Source organism: Crinia signifera, chromosome 1, assembly GCF_055691185.1.
Source record: "Crinia signifera chromosome 1, ASM5569118v1, whole genome shotgun sequence".
Classification (NCBI taxonomy): Eukaryota; Metazoa; Chordata; class Amphibia; order Anura; family Myobatrachidae; genus Crinia; species Crinia signifera.
Window position 1 is genome coordinate 201,622,282 of NC_139217.1, and position 16,541 is coordinate 201,638,822.

A 16,541-nucleotide genomic window follows, 5' to 3' on the forward strand; every position below is an offset into this window, starting at 1 on the left:
ATAGCAAAACTAATGCAAAGCATCCTGGGATGTGTAGTTCCTCAACATCTGGAGGGCCGCAATTGCCCAACCCTGTTCTAGAGGGTGCTAAATAAATAAGCAGATTCTGATTGGTTGCCCATAGCAACATCACATGCGAAGTAGAATACACATCTTAGTACATTTCCCCCATTGTTGCTTAGCTCCATAATTGTTTAAAGCAAATAAACAAAATAAGCCAATGCCCATGATTCATTCACACCAATGTTTGTTCCACCCAAGGCCCCCCTAGATATGCCTAAGTGAGAATCACCATTGATGATCATAAACATTGATGGTTTATAGCCAATGTAGAAAAGTTTTGCCATAAATGGGGGAGAACCAGATGGTTCCCCTCTATGGATGGCACAACATTACCCCCCAAAAAAAAATTTCTCCCCAATGCCCTAGGACCCAGAGCATAGGTCCTCCCAGGCCAGTCAGACAAAGAAATTGTATTACCAAAGATAGGTAGAACCATTGATTGGTCATCCATTACATATTAGGATACCAAAACATAACTGTTTGTACCATCGCCATCATTGACAAGTGTCTGTGCATTATACATAGACACACACTGTATTTACAAATAAAAGAAATAAAGGTGCGTACACACGGGGGTGACATTGGCTGAAATCGCTGGGAATATGATCGTTGAGCGACCATATTGCCAGTGATTTGGAGTGCTGCTGGCAATAAATTGCTAGCTGCACTCTTCCGTATGTACTCCCTAATGCTCCTGCGACCAGTGGCTTCTCCCGGCGCCACGGAGATCCGTGCTGCTGCTCCCCCCTTCCCCGTGACAGCAGACTGCTACTGCTGCTCCCTCCCGCCCACTTGACAGCAGCAGCGTCCACTGCTGCTGCTCCCTCCTCCCTTCAGGTCTCTCTCTCGCCCCCCGACCCGTGACAGCAGCAGCGTCTGCTGCTGCTCCCTCCTCCCTTCAGGTCTCTCTCCCGCCCCCGTGACAGTAGCAGTGTCTCCTTTTCATCGCTGATGAAAAGGAGACAATCGCTGATGAAAAGGAGACACTGAGCAATATGATTGCTGGCGATATATTGCTAGCAATATATCACCCTGTGTGTACACAGCATAAAGGGTGTACATAAATATAGAACATAAATATTTCAAAGGCATGCAGTGCAATAACTGAAAATGATGGGCTTGCATACAGCACACAAAAATAATAATTATCATACTTATCTCCAATTTATAAAATAACACTTAAAATGGCCTGTTAATGGAACACTGATATAATAACCTGAGAGTAAGATCAGAACAGTGGCAGAATACAGGGCCCACATTAAGTCCTTGTGCAGAGTATTTTCAACCTTTGGTGCACCTCCCTGTGATTATAAAGCCAAGGAATTATCACACCGTCTACATCAGTGGAACAGTCCAGGCTTTATGGCTATCCCTGCTTACTCACAGATGGTATAATCAAGCAGACTGAGGTACAAATTATGGGGTAGATTTATGAAGCAGTGATAAGGGAGGAGAAGTGATACAGTGCATGGTACTTTATCACCGGCCAATCAACTCCTATTTAAACCCAGCCTGTAACTTAACAGTCAGAAGCTGATTGGCCAGTGATAAAGTACCAGGCACTTTATCACTTGTCCTCCCTTATCACTGCTTCATAAATCTACCCCTAAGTTACCTGTGCCTGAGCCTGGATAGCCATAAAACCTGGACTGTTGGTGTGCCTAGTGTACCACCGATTTACAAAGCAGATTAGCCCAGATTATATCATAGGCTTTCCTTGTTCTAGATAGGAATAACCACTATTGGGTACATTTACTAAGATGGGAGTTCTATTGAAGATGGGATGTTGCCCATAGCAACCAATCAGAGTCTATTTATTATCTTCTAGAAAATGCTAAATAAGCAAGAAGAAGAATCTGGTTGGTTGCTATGGGCAACACCCTATCTTTAATAGAACTCCTTCTTTGCAAAACAACTATACAGCACCCTTGTACGATCTGCAAAGCACCCTTGTAGGGACCAAATGCCATCTGTACAGCACCCCTGTACGAAGCCAACTGTGTTGTCTCTAAAAAATATGATATTGTGTATCAGTGGTAAGGCCATCATTGTGCACATAGAAGGAATGCTATCACAACCAAGGTAATCCAAGTGCAATATACCATATATACTCGAGTATAAGCCTACTTTTTCAAACCATTTTTTATGCTGAAAAGCCCCCCTCGGCTTATACTCAAGTGAGGGTCCCACTTGAGTCAATACGTTTTCCCAGTTTTTTGTTGTAAAATTAGGTGCCTCGGCTTATATTCGGATCGACTTATACTCAAGTATATATGGTACTCTCTTTTCTCACCTTTAAAGTATGGTTTGTTTAACCAGGAAGTTTAAAGGAAACTGACATCCACTCCCAGCAGTAGTACCTGAACCACAAGTAATTGCAAATAATCTGCAATGTTTGCATCAGAGGCTTATGGGTTTTGCATATAAAGTTAAATAGCTACAGTACAGTTTTTACTATAAATCCCAATATAAGAAATATCCCCATACAACAAACTAACACAACAATACACAAGCAAACAATTAAAAGGTAAAATTATGGTAACTGCGTAAAACGCACCAAAAATAAACTTAGATTAGAACATACCTCTTAAAAGATAATTATCATAGTGTTTACCCATTATTTTTACCAAGTTAAAACAGGACCATAAAAACACCCGAGATAAGAATGTAAGGGAAACCCTACATGTAGTAACAATATATACTTATAAAAATATACTAATACATATCTTTAGCATTAAAATATAGCCATCGTAAATGTAAATAAAATGGGTTTTCCTTAGACAGTTGTTCCAAAAAGTGTCCTGTCTACATCGGAGTCTTCAAGGTCTCCATCACTTTGAGGGTAGTCTAGGATATTTGGAATGCCATTGTGTTGTTCCAAGGTAGGTAAACGTGGAATTCCTTCAGCCTCTGCCATAAGGGAAACTAAAGCATCCAAAAGGGGACGGCTGTGACACATCTGGGCCAGGAGGCGACTGTGGTGCCGAAGGCGCTCTAACTCCCTGTCCTTATCCTTGATGGAGGCCATCAGTCTTTGCGTTTCCTCTTCCGATTGTGCCAACCTCTTCTGAACTTCAGCAACCTCCCTATAACAATGTAACAAAATGGTCAGTACAGTACAGAATACTCAGTGTCAAATACCATACATTGACCAGATTGCTTTGGGTTGGTCAGGCTCGGGTATCAGAAATGCTGAGCAATACTGACCCACTTGTTCCAAAATGACTGCACATATTCTGTTTTACCATCCACGTATGTGTCAACAGGGAAATATATCTGGTAGTTTGCTAAACATGACAACCAAAGTATTAATTCCTGGATACATTGGGCCCGGTGATTGGAGCTGCTATTGCTGCCGCTTACATGGAAGGGGTAGTGATAGCATTAATATGATAATGCAGCAGTGTCACACCTCTAATGATCTGAGCAGCGCCCTAGGTTGCAGTATTGGATCATCTAGGACACCATCAGCCGACTGCATGACCCATGAAGTCTTTTGCAGAATGAAGTGGGTGAAACAGTTATGGGAAGGAAGATGAAGCTGGGGTGAGTGCATTGACTGATGCCTTTATCATGTGAATGTGAGGAATGTCTAAGTGTATGTAATAACGACATCCAGTATGCCAACATTCACAATGTCAACACTGGTGTAATGTCGACATTGTCGAAATGTGGGCACTTGATTTCAGGGTTATGTTAGAGTTAGGCCTAATATCACACAAAGGGGAACATCTGTGAAGAAATGCTTAGGGTGATGGGCAAGGTAGCCATTGGCTGCAAGTAGAGTCCAGCTGCTGAATAGTGGTTATGTAGTAAGTAGTGTATCCCAGCAAGGGCGTAACTACTCTAGGTGCAGTTGCTATGGGGCCCATCTTCCTTGTGAAAGTTACATGTGTCATATACATTTATCACCATTTGTTGGTACATATGGGCCCTCACAAACTTTTGCTATGGGGCTCACGAATATCCAGTTATGCCCCTGTATCCAGTTGTCATTGAGCTGGTCTCAATGTAAGGATGCGCAGCACTAAAGATGGGACATAGACAATATGCATAAACGTGGAACGTCCATTTTTTCACCTTCTACACGGTGTAGTGTTTTACTAAGTACATGAGGTTTGTGCAGCATGTTCCACATCTCACATGTACTTGTTTTTAAAAATAGTTTCTTGAATCAGAGCCAAACCTTAAGCCCCATACACACTAGATGACCTGTGGGTGAATGATATTTTGCATATATACTTATTCACTACATTGACTTTCTTTTTTCCAGGTCTAAGCAGTGACTTATAAACCGCGGGTGGATGATATTGTGCATACCAGATGGTGGGAGGTTGTTAACGATGCACAGGATACTGAGCATCAACACCAACCTTTTTTTTTTTTTTTTTTATAAGACCCTTCTAAATTATATATTTTACAAACTTGGGTAGTGTATAAGGGGACAGATGCATCAAGCTTCCAAAAGTGATAAAATGGAGAGTGATAAATAGCCAGACAATCAGCTCTCACCTGTCATTATTCAAAAGCATGTAACAAGGTAGTTAGGAGCTGATTGGCTGGCTGTTTATCACTCTCCATTTTATCACTTTTTAAAGGTTGATACATCTGTCCCCAAGTCTAATTAAGTTTACTGAAGTCAAACACTTCGATAAATGCAATGGGAATTATTCATAGTCAAATGTATTTACTTTTTAGTGGTCTTACATTTCAGTTTAGTTAATCGAGCACACAAGTCTTTTCTAAGCTTTTGTTTTGTTTCAAGTCTGACTTTTGTCTCACTACGACTAAAGGTTGGAAACAGGTGACGACTGGCAGAAAGTGAGTAAATGTGACTGCAATGGGTGTCCCGAAGCTACAAAACTACAGTTAGGGCCTGTTAAGGTCACGCAGTCTCCATTGAAGACAAACACATCTGTTGGAAAGTCGCAAATGCAGCCTCCAGGAAGGACCTGAGCTGCGTCAGCTCAGACTCTGGTGTAAGTGTAATCGCTGACAGTGATGACTGTGTCTAATTGGTTACATCGGTTAGAAACCTTTCAATGTATTCAAATGCATGAAAACAGCAGGATCAGTATTTAAAAAAAGAAAATTTACTACTGAAAGTAATCTTTGGTGTTAGAAATAAAGTCACAGTGTTATGGGGCGAGATGTACTAAAGCTTGAACAGTGAGAAAAGGGAGAGAGATAAAGCACCAACCAATCAGCTCCTACCTGTCATTTTTCAAACACAGCTTGTGACATTGTAGTTAGGAGTAGGGATGGCCATCGACCATCGATGATTCAAAATAATCCATGGTTTATGACCGATGCTGAATACTTTTGCCATCGATGGGGGGAGAACCAGATGGTTTCCCTACATCGATGGCACAGCAAAACCGATGTTTTGCTGTTTTTTTTCCCCTCAAAGTGCCGGGACACTGAGCATAGCTCCGCCCCCAACACCTGCAAAGCCCTGCCCACATGTTTTGATTGGCCCACAGGCCAATCACTCACACATAATAGAGGACCATTGATATGTAAAACTAGTGATGGTCACCCATAGTTTTACACTATTAATGGCCATGTGCACTTTTGCCATCGATTTCAAAAGGCACTGATGGCCATCCCTAGTTAGGAGCTGATTGTCACTTTCTATTTCATCAATTTTCAAGCTTAGTACATCTGGCCCACAGGGCCTACACACGGGGAGATTTTGTTGAGCGATACTAGATAGGCTCATCAAGATCGCTCAGCACACAGCGCTGCATAGAATTGTGTCAGCGCTGTGTGAGTAGCAATCTTCAGGGCCAGTGTTCTCCGGTGAGAACACTGGCCCTGACTGGCGAGCTCACTAGATTTATCCATCTTGTTGGATCTTAAACCGTCGTGTGATAGTGACGGACGGGGCCACTTAGAAAGTGCTCTGACATCACTACCTGTGTATGCCGCATTAGGGAAGCGTAAGCCTGCACATCTATTTTTAAAAGTGGTGAAAACTGAAAACCATTTTCCTTATATTTGTTTCCGATGTTTCAACCTATATGGGCACAGTTCGACTATTATATTCAATGTATTTCTTTTATTACATTTAAATCTAATTTTGCACATGTCAAGCCCTGCCTTCAGTTGCAAAACAGTTTCTTCCTGACCTAGATGTGAGTGCCAGCCATGATTTTATATATATATATATATATATATATATATATATATATATATATTTTTTTTTTTTATTATTATTATTATTACAACTGCAGTTCAGTTTCCAACTGATGCTGAATAAGGACCAATGTAGTCGCTACCGCTATACAGAGTGTACAGTGTTATATACATTAGGGAGATGCAACTGACCTGTCTTTGGCATCTGCTATGTCCCTTATAGAAGCTCGGTACTGCTCATCCTTACGAATGAGACTTTCAGCTTGTTCCCTCACCGTACCTTCCAGTTCGGCCACTCTGTGGTGTAATGCTGCCAAGTGAGCATTGGCTTCTTTTATCTGAACGGTGGTTAAAGCAGACATGTCCGTAGTACTGAGCGTGCTGTGCTGTACCTGCTTAATTTCTCTTCAGACTGGATATGTCAAAGGCTTGCTATACTTTGAGGTGTAATGCCCACTTCTGTGCCAGGATGCTCCCACTGCATCATGTGAACAGCTTTTTAGGCCACAGAATGAGGCCAGTGAGTGCAGATCTGACTCAGGAATACATGTCACACATCAGAGTACATTATCTTGGGCTCCAAACATACACAATGTAACGCCTGAGGTCTGCTTGATGACACAGGGGGCATCTCACACTTTTCCGCTCACCCAAGGTTAGCCAAGGAGCAGGACGATTCAGCCAATCACATACCTAGTCCAAGTCCCCTCATACCTAATTTCTTAGAAGACTGGTAACCATCTGCGTGGGCAAAACAAGTGAAATTTATGATTAATCCTATTCAGCCAATGCACAAATCAAACCATTAGAGTGCAAGCTCCGCGGTCTAGAGGTTTGAGTTAAACGAAAGATCCACCACTGAGCGCTCTTTTCCTAGATAATAAGGGCAGCGCGACCACTCTGCCACGGCAGCTGGCTGAACGAGAGCTACTGGTAGAGCGTGTCCGTGTGCCGGAAACCTGGTTGCCAATTACTAAAGTAAATAGCCAGAAAACTTAATATTTAACTTTAAGCAGCTGTCGGTGCAGGAAGCTTCCTGTGCAGGGACTGGAGGAGGTGACTGGGGAGCAGTAGGGGGCGGGCGTAGACTGATCATTGGCTACACTGATGCTGAGGGCAGCTTGTGATAGGTCGGAGATCATAGAGCTGGGGAATGCTTAACTGTTCCGTGTCCGTGCTGAAGCCAGCAGTGCTGCCTGCGCCTCATCATCAGTTGTAGTGTGTACATAAGGACTGTGCTAGTACCAATGTGGCCTCTGGAAGGCATTGCAATTCTAAAAGACTAGCATTACCATTTCCTTTTTTATGTTTTTTTATTTTTTTATCTGAAAACCAGATTGCACAATCTGTTTTTTTTTTTAAATAAATGATTTTGTGTAAATTGCCCCCCTTCTAAAATAATAATAATAATAATAATAATAATAATAATAATGATTTAGAATATCAATGTGATAGGCAAGTAGTAGTAATAGTTTATACTGAGTAATGCTGTGTACACTCTGGAGGTTATTGTAATCTGTTCGCACAGGGGAGCAATGTATGCAGACGCCTGGTGCAAGCGGGCACAGCAAACTGCCTGTTCGCTGTCCCGTTCGCAACTACCAGTGTGGGCATGGGGCGGTGGGGGGGGGGGGGGGGGGCTGTGCCCATGGGAACGTCCAAGGTTTCATGGGTGTTGCCATGAAAACGCTGGTTGCTCCATGGTAATTTCGGAGATGACGCAAGTGCGCCTGCTTCCTGCACAGGGGGCCCACAGTCCTAAGACACCATAGAGAAATAGACTGTGCAGCACAAAAGTACCCATTTCCTTCCACTTCTTACCACATGCAACAGTGACATTGCAGAACACATGCAGTCCACCTACCATCAGAGTAGTACGTACATCATTTATACACACGTTATGCTAATGTCAGAAGAGGTGCCTTTATAATAGATGCCTCCTGCAAGCTAATATCTGCTGCTGTATCTACAGCTCTGTCTACAACTCTGTCTACAACTGAGAACGATGCACTGCATGCATATAAGCAAACTTATAAACTACATATGGCGAGACAATTTTGTCCAGATCTGGATAAAAATAATTCCAGACCAAAGAGGTGGATTTTTTGGTCTTCTGCCAAGGCATGGCGATGGCCTTTTGCATCCCCCAACTGTCTCGTCAGGTGCCTCATTTAAGAACACCACATCACCATCAGCAGCATCCTCCTTGTCAACTTCCTCCTCAGTACCAGCTACATCAATATCCTCCTCCTGGGGTACAACATTGACATCTTCAATCTCAGAATCAGTATCTGGACTGTGGGTGATCCTTCCAGCATATGCAGAGGGCGTGCTGCAAATGGTGGAAGAAGCCACCTCTTCCCGTACAGTGATGGGAAGGTCAGGCATCGCAACCACCAACACCCTTGGACTCTCCTTGGGGATTTGTGAGAGCATGTCTTTAGAAGGCACAGTTGTTTGCTGTGTTTTTGATGAGCTAAACTCTCTTAAATTTTCTAGTGGGGGGAGGAGAGCTTAGATCGTCGTGTGAAGCTGAAACACTAGTCCTGAACATAGGCCAGGGTCTTAGCCGTTCCTTGCCACTCCATGTTGTAAATGGCAGATTGGCAAGCATATGTTTCTCCTCAGATGATTTACATTTTTTTTTTCTTCATGTTACTGAACTTTGGCATTTTGGATATTACATGCCCTCTACGATGACATTGGGCATCGGCCTTGGACGACGACGTTGATGGCATTTCATGTTCTATGTCATGACTAGTAGCAGCAGCTTCAGCACTAGGAGGAAGTGGCTCTTGTGTTTTCACTATTTTGTCCTCCAAATTTTTGTTCTCCAAAAAGTTATAATAATATGCGAGACAGGAGAGTGTACCACACACACACGGCAAAGCCTGAAAAAATTACACGGATTAAAATAACCCTTTTATTTTTTTTAGAGTGTACACTGGACTGTCACTGGATTTAATGGCAGTACCACTGGACTTAACAGTTCTACTAGACATAACGGCAGTACCACTGGACTTAACAGTTGTACTGGACATAACAGCAGTACCACTGGACTTAATGGCAGTACTGGACTTAATGGCAGTAGACAGCACTGAACTGCAGCACTGGACTTAATGGCAGTAGACTGCATTGGACTTATACAGCAGCACAGTACACCAGGCCCTCGAAAGAATAAAAAAAAGCTACTTTCATCGATTCGGTTTTGGAAAGCCCCATTGGCTATAATTAGCATTGGTAAATTACATTCGCTTATTGGGTACAGTCCTTGGCAGTCTTAATAAATCTGACAGTGAAGTCCATGTAGTCATTGATCAGGAGTTACCTGACAGCACTTTTAACAATGCCTATAGTCCAAGATCACATATGAAACTGTAGATACAGAGGTTGTAGGTTAATAAATACCTACTTATTTAGTCTGTCTAGGAACTTCTTCAGGGGCATTCTCAGGGGGAAATTTACTAAAGAGAAAGAACCTTTTCCTCAACCAATCAGACTTTACATGAACTATTGCTATTAAGGGCAATATACTATTACCAGCCATCGATGATCTCAGGTAAGGGCCCATACACACGCTAAGAAATTAAGCACAAATCAATCCATGTGTACATCCCATAGCGATGGCGATGCACGGCCCCTCTTAGATGCTTCACACATACAGCCAAAATCTAGATAGATCACCTTGCATGTGCATAAAGAACACTTGTTAGCACAGATCACTCAGCACACATCGCTATGTGTGTATAGGCAATATAACCGCCGTGAAGTTAAAGGCAAGTCGTCTACCCTACACGGCTAAGCACACAGCGCTAAGAACAAGTCGCCCCGTGTGTATTATTGTTTTATTATTATCGTTTATTTATATGGCGCCACAAAGGTTCTGCAGCGCCTAACAATAAACAATTGAGCAAAACCAGATAGTGAATTACAGTACAAGACAATTTAGGACAAGTACATGGTAAATATGGATAGTTGCATCGGGGACAGGACACTAAAGCAATCATCAGGGTGGCAGAGGTTTATATAGTGTATGGGCTTTATAGTTTGCTCAGGACTACCTAATGAGCCCAGATCTGCTTCATCTGTCTCAGGTAGTCCCGTTTTCCAGTGAAAACGGGGCTGTGTCCTTTTGAAAACACACAGGGGAAATTTACTAAGATGTGTATTGTACTTCACATGTGATGTTGCTAAGGGCAACCAATTGCTTTACTGAACCTGTGTGTTTTCAGCCGCAGCTGGTCATTTTATCCTATTGGATTTCCGACACCCAATTTTTTTTTTATTGTATACTATTGATTATTGTGTCTAAAAGTCTAGTGCTGCTGATTGTCCAGCACAATAGATAGAAAGATACTCTAGATAGATTTTTACAGATTTCTGTACCTCATGGAGTAGACAATCTCTAAGATTTGCCTTACTGCATTGTCAAAGCGAGTTCTTTAGATCATGTACAATAGTCTTCCATAGAGGGCAGGGTCGTGCTGGGAGTTCTGCAGTGTATTGGGATGACGCATAGAGATGCTGATGTTTCTACGGATACAGGATTTAAAAACATCTCCACAGCTGCAACCACAGTGAGCTGTAAGCGCTGAACAGATAACACCGGTCTTACTAAGTTCCCAAGCTGTAAAAGTCACAAGGAGTACTGTCAGGGATACCCAAGAAGAGGTAAGAGTTTTGGAAAACCATTCCCTGGTTTCCCTCTTTGTCTTTTTATTTCCAGTCCTGAGTATTTGCTTCTCTCAACTAAACAGATACCCTGCTCCACATACTGTAATAACAGCAGTGATGATCTAATGTTTCCTTTGCCATTGATTATTGTGGTCTATAATTGATCATGAGGGTAATGTGATATCATGACTGTGTTTAATACATGCATGATGTTGCATGTGTGTGAAGTTTGAGTGAAAGTCAAAGTGTATCTGGTACCTACCTTCCAGATGATGTGGGAGGTGAACAGTGCGCACCCACCCAAAAAATACACAAACTTACCTTCTGTGTCCCTATAAGGTAACTAATGCAAAATCCACTTGTACCCTACTACTTTCATCATAAGGTGCAAACATTTGCATCATTCCATACAATGTGCTGCACAATGTCTATACAGTATATCCATACTTCTTGTACAAACAGGCACAATTGCACCAATTCACTTGTGCTGCACTGTTGTGCTTTTGTAAATGACCCTAATTTTGTACATTAGTGGCTTATCTCTTGGTGGTAAATATAGTACTGAATGAATTGTCACTGCTTTGCTTTTATAGATAATAATACATTAGGTAAATAGTTACATTAGTTGGCTGAGGGCTCACAGATGGATGAAAGTAGTTCTAATTGGCACCGTTAATTGCAATGTGATGCATCACTTTTTTATTTCAAACAACCTACATAGCAAATAAAGTGTCCAGTGCATATGATGTTTACTAGATTCATATAGGTGAAGGGATGGTGTAAGATGGTATACTATAGTGCAAGCCCCTAACCATCATAATTACCTCCAGGCAACTGTCTCCAGTATGTGTGGGACACTAAATGGCAATATCTGCTAAAGACCAGACTGTGGGTGTGGCCATGCCACTATGCCTTGGCCATGCACCCACTTTGCTGCAGTACCGTTCCTTGTGCCAATGCTAATGCTGATGTTTGTAAATAAAATCAGGTGTTGTTAGACCTACAACAAATTGTTTATTTTTTCAATAAATTTGAAGCAAACCAACATGGGCTCTTTTGTTATAAATCTGTCCTAACTGTAAGTGACTGTATTTGTGTGTCAGGATAGAGCTACAGATGGGAACAGGGGTTAAAGTGTGGGGGACGGGGTGGATGGCACTGAGTTCCACCACCTCTAATGGTAGGGGGAACTGAGTTCCACCTCTATCACAATCCTGAACAGTAATTCCAACAGGAAAGGCTACTTCTGTCAAGGTGTATGTGATGTCATGCCATCACTGTCGCTGAAGAGAAGAAGAAAAGCCACTAAGAAAATCAGGCTCTGTGCTTGCTGAAGACAGAGTGAGTGGGGGCTGGAGGGACTCAGAGGTGGGGAAGGTGCTGAAGGGACACAGGGCATGAAGCTGCTGAGGGACATGGACAGTGAGCTGCTGGAAGGACAGAGACAGATGTGTATAATCAGCACAACATATGTGTATAAGGGGCACTACTGTGTGATTCAATATGAATCAAGGACTCTACATGCGCTGTAATGTTTATATGATTGTGCTACTGTGTATTGTAATTTTATTTGGCATTACTATTGTGTGACCACAACCCTTCCTTGTGGGACCAGGTGGGGCACTAATTCTCTGGCATTTTTCTAGACTCTGCCTAATTGGGGGGTTCAGTGTTAGCAGAAAGGCGTTCCACCACCTCTCGGGACCACTTCAAGCCCTGGCTGGGAAGTGCCATATTCTAGCTCAGTGAACTCAACCTTTTTTCTCTCCCGTAACTCTTGATTAGGCTTTTCATTGATGAGTACCCACTCTTCACAATTTGAATTATTCTCAGTACCTGCAAGTGGAGTCAAAGTGAACGGTATGTATGTCCTTTTATTAAAGGAGTAGTGGAGGAGTAATGTGCGGTCAGGAATAAGGTCCCTCTGTGTCTGGCTGCTGGCTGTGTACTGTCTCCGGGGTTCACGCTAATGGGTGTGGTATGATTCACCGACAGTCGGGATCCCGACAGTCATTATCCCGACATCGGGATCCCAACTGCCTGGCCTCAGACAGCATGGCCAGCGCAACAAAGCCCCTTGCGGGAACGGTGGCGAGCTACGCTCGACACCTATTCTATTCTCCCTCTATGGGGGTCTTGGACCCCCACGAGGGAAAATAGCCGATGGCCGTCGGGAACACGGCTGTCGGTGTTTTAACAGTCGGGATCCCGACGTCGGGTTAATGACTGTCGGGATCCCGACTGTCGGGACCCCGTCCGGCACCCACGCTAATGACTGCAGGATTAATGCCACTGTTTCCTGCAACCGTGTTAGCGCGGGGCAGATGAACGCTGATGTCTAAGGGCAGCGCAGGTAGGAGACACTGATGATGTTGCAGATGGAACTGGAAGTGATGCAATGAGGTTCGTCTCCACAGCTACGGGAGACTTCTTACGCCATCGGGAGAATTCTTCCTCTTCTTATGCCATTACCAATATTATTTTCAAGTACCCCCAACTGTCTCCAGGTTTAGATCGCAATGCTAAATTGCAATGAAAAAATAAGGCATCACGGGGCAGCAACGTTATAGAGCCAGAGCCCTCTGGCCTGTGTGACAGCACCACTTGTATACCCATAGCTCTGGTTGTGGTCCTCCTGCATATTCATTTTAGGAATGAGTTTCTGCTCCTAAATGAGGCATTCATTTACATACATTTAATCAGAAGGGCACTATTGGGCTTTGTGTATGAATACTTTTATCAAATTGATTTATAACTGTACAGTGCAACACAAAACATTTTGTAACACTTGAAGCTTCTACTGTAATGTTTTGTGTATCAGAATCTCCAACTTCCTATTCCCCTATCCAGTGTTCTCTAACAAACTACAGCAAACATCAGCTTGGAATATCTGGTAGAATAATCCCAGCAAAATGACCACATCCTGGATCCCACTTTACTTTCTTTTATAGATTTACTTATTCTGTCTGTGTTTTGGTTTTAATTTATCATCAGGTTGGATTTAATCTCATTAAATCATATAATTTGGCCCTGTTTATCTTCCTATAATATTAATAACCTCCATAACAGGTACTTATATGTTAGTTGGGTGCCCACTATAGTTAGTACGCTCATACCCCCACTATCCATGTCGGCATGGAGTTGATTTTATATAGTGTGGCGAGCGCAGCGAGCCACCGAGCCCGAAGCGTGGCAAGCGTAGCGAGCCCCGCGAGGAGACGTGGAAAACTAAGCAAATAGCTTAGTGGGCGCCCAACTAACATATAAGTACCCTGTTATGCAGTCATTAGATCTACAGTGTCTAGTTCGATAATCAAGAGGTCAACCTGGTCAAAAGGTTGACATAGTCAAAATGATTCAGGGGAAATTTGAGGAAGAATTACTTCACAGAAAGAGTAGTAGATAAGTGGAATAGCCTCCCATCAGAGGTAGTAGAGGCAAATACAGTAGTACAATTTAAACATGCTTGGGATAGGCATATTGATATCCTTACAAAAAAATAAGGATCAAATATGGTTTGAGGTAACATGTTTAAAAAAGGGGCAGACTAGATGGGCCAAGTGGTTCTTATCTGCCGTCAAATTCTATGTTTCTATTAATTGCATGACCATCATAAAAATATGACTTTTTTAGGTGTTTGGGGGGGAATTCAATTGTTTCACCAGTAGATCACACCCACTGAGCCATGGGGAGACCCATATCAGCTCACAGGCACCCCTTCCAATGTTGTCAAGCTGAAATGTGCAAAAAAAGTGACCCAAATAGCACTTTTTGTGTTGCACCCCAAACTCTGCTCAGGTTACATGACTAAACCCAGCCAGCCTAGGCATGATCAGTGATAGAAAAAAAAAAAAAAAAACTATTGACTATTGCCTCCCTGGATCTCCCGTCACTTTAGAAGGGAGATCGGGCGCAATAAACAATTGAATCACCCCACTATCTAATGAAGGTGAAAAGGATTCAGTATTAAATCCCGACCGCCGAAATCCCTACGGGGGGGGGGGGGACGTGGATCGTTATTGCTCGTGGATTGCTACGCTCGGTACACTAATTTATTCTCCCTCCGAGGGTGACATGGACACCCACGGAGGGCGAAAGTGTCGGGATTTCGGCGGTCAGGATTTTGGCGGTCGGGATTCCGGCGTCGGGATTTTGAACGCCGGGATCCTGAACGCCGGGATTTACACTGCATCCCAGGTGAAAAGTATAAAGCACCCACATAATGCTGCACACATGCCCCAATATTACAATGTAAATATCACACCTAAAATAAAGGCAGTACCCAAATGAATAGTACATTGGCTATAATTGATTCTATAGTGTCAATTGGTGCTGGCAGGATATCAACCCATTGGGGAGATATATCAAAATGGAAGAGATGCCTATAGCAGATACTAGTTATCATTTATCAAGTATTAGATACAGGATAGCTACAGTAAGAACTGATTTGTTGCTATGGGTAACTTTTCCACCTGTCTTCTTTAATAGGTTTCCCTTCATCACCCCTCCTCTCCCCCAATGTGACTGGTGCTAGGGACAGGATGAAGAGTTTCATGTGATGGGTGCTGTTTTCTTGCCTTTTATCACAATGTTCTTATGATCTGTACATTGAATCTATAAATGATAATGCAGTTTAAAAATAATGAGAAACAATAAATTCTATCAATACATTAGTTACATAGTAAAACCATAAATTCCTTTTAGAATATTATTGTAGCACATTACATAATAGTAGACAATACAGTCACAGCCCAATACACATCTATTCCAGGGTTGCCGACTTTTAGAGTCTCCTCTCCGGGAGAAGCCCAGAGAGGAGACTTTCAGCAGCCGTTCGGGGGTCAGGGCTTGATCGTGATGTCATTAAGCTAAAAAGACGCGACTGTGACCTTTTAGCTCCGCCTCCTCCTCGGAGACCCGCGGATTGCAGCATTTAAATGCTGCGATCGGGGGGGCACAGTGGTTTTTGGGAGACTGCCGGCCTTTCCGGGAGGGTAGGCAACCCTGATCTATTCCTAGTAAGCTTTACAGTGCTAAAATGTGTTCATGCTTTTCAGCATATTTACAGCAGAATGAAGCATAGTAACACTGTGTATATAACATGATGCTTATGCTGGAAAGATCTCTCTGATGGTTAAAAAGGTTAATGATGATGTCTATTTCTGGCTTCTGATCTATATATTACAAGATCTATACACTCAGTATCACCAAGGGGGTTCCTGTTACACTGAAGGGTAATCATCAGAGAATATGTAGTAACAGTAACCAGGAAACCATAAGGAGCTGAGTCATTCCACTACAAATCACTTTATCTATCACATTAGCTATACTGAGCAAACGCTATACAAGTACCTGAATGATCCACCTAATATTGGCAGACCGGCCAGATCATTTTATTCAGTATTTGCGCTACTCATCACAAAATATCTATCAGTCTTACATGCTGATATCATTTAGCATGACCATCTGATGCAAGTGGAGCTGCAAGTCAGGTGTATCCGTTGCCACAACCAAACAGCAGACATTTCCCTGGTTCCTTCACATGGGAGGTGGAATTCTCCCCTTTGAAGGAACAAAGCAATAGCGGCCATGGGCCTAATTCAGACCTGATCTCAGGGCACATTTTGTTTGCAAATGGACAAAACCATGTGAGCTGTAGGTGGGGC

General features: G+C 42.8%; 2 protein-coding genes across 3 annotated transcripts in view; one reads left to right on the plus strand and one right to left on the minus strand.

Moving 5' to 3' along the window:
• On the minus strand, window positions 1-7,262 carry VMAC (vimentin type intermediate filament associated coiled-coil protein). Its single transcript, XM_083179174.1, has 2 exons — window positions 6,394-7,262; window positions 1-3,149 (listed from the first exon to the last, which is right to left on the minus strand). The coding sequence occupies exons 1-2, from the start codon at window positions 6,561-6,563 to the stop codon at window positions 2,840-2,842; spliced, it is 480 nt and encodes a 159-aa protein (XP_083035300.1). The 5' UTR covers window positions 6,564-7,262; the 3' UTR covers window positions 1-2,839.
• The window catches only part of CAPS (calcyphosine), a 25,161-nt gene continuing 13,284 nt past the window's right edge, over window positions 4,665-16,541 (plus strand). The window contains exon 1 of one of the 2 annotated variants that reach the window (XM_083179173.1): window positions 4,665-5,042. The gene's annotated coding sequence lies outside the window, so the exon portion shown is untranslated. Of the gene's footprint in view, window positions 5,043-10,589; window positions 10,873-16,541 lie in introns of those variants that run through there. The other variant, XM_083179172.1, reaches the window with a different exon arrangement.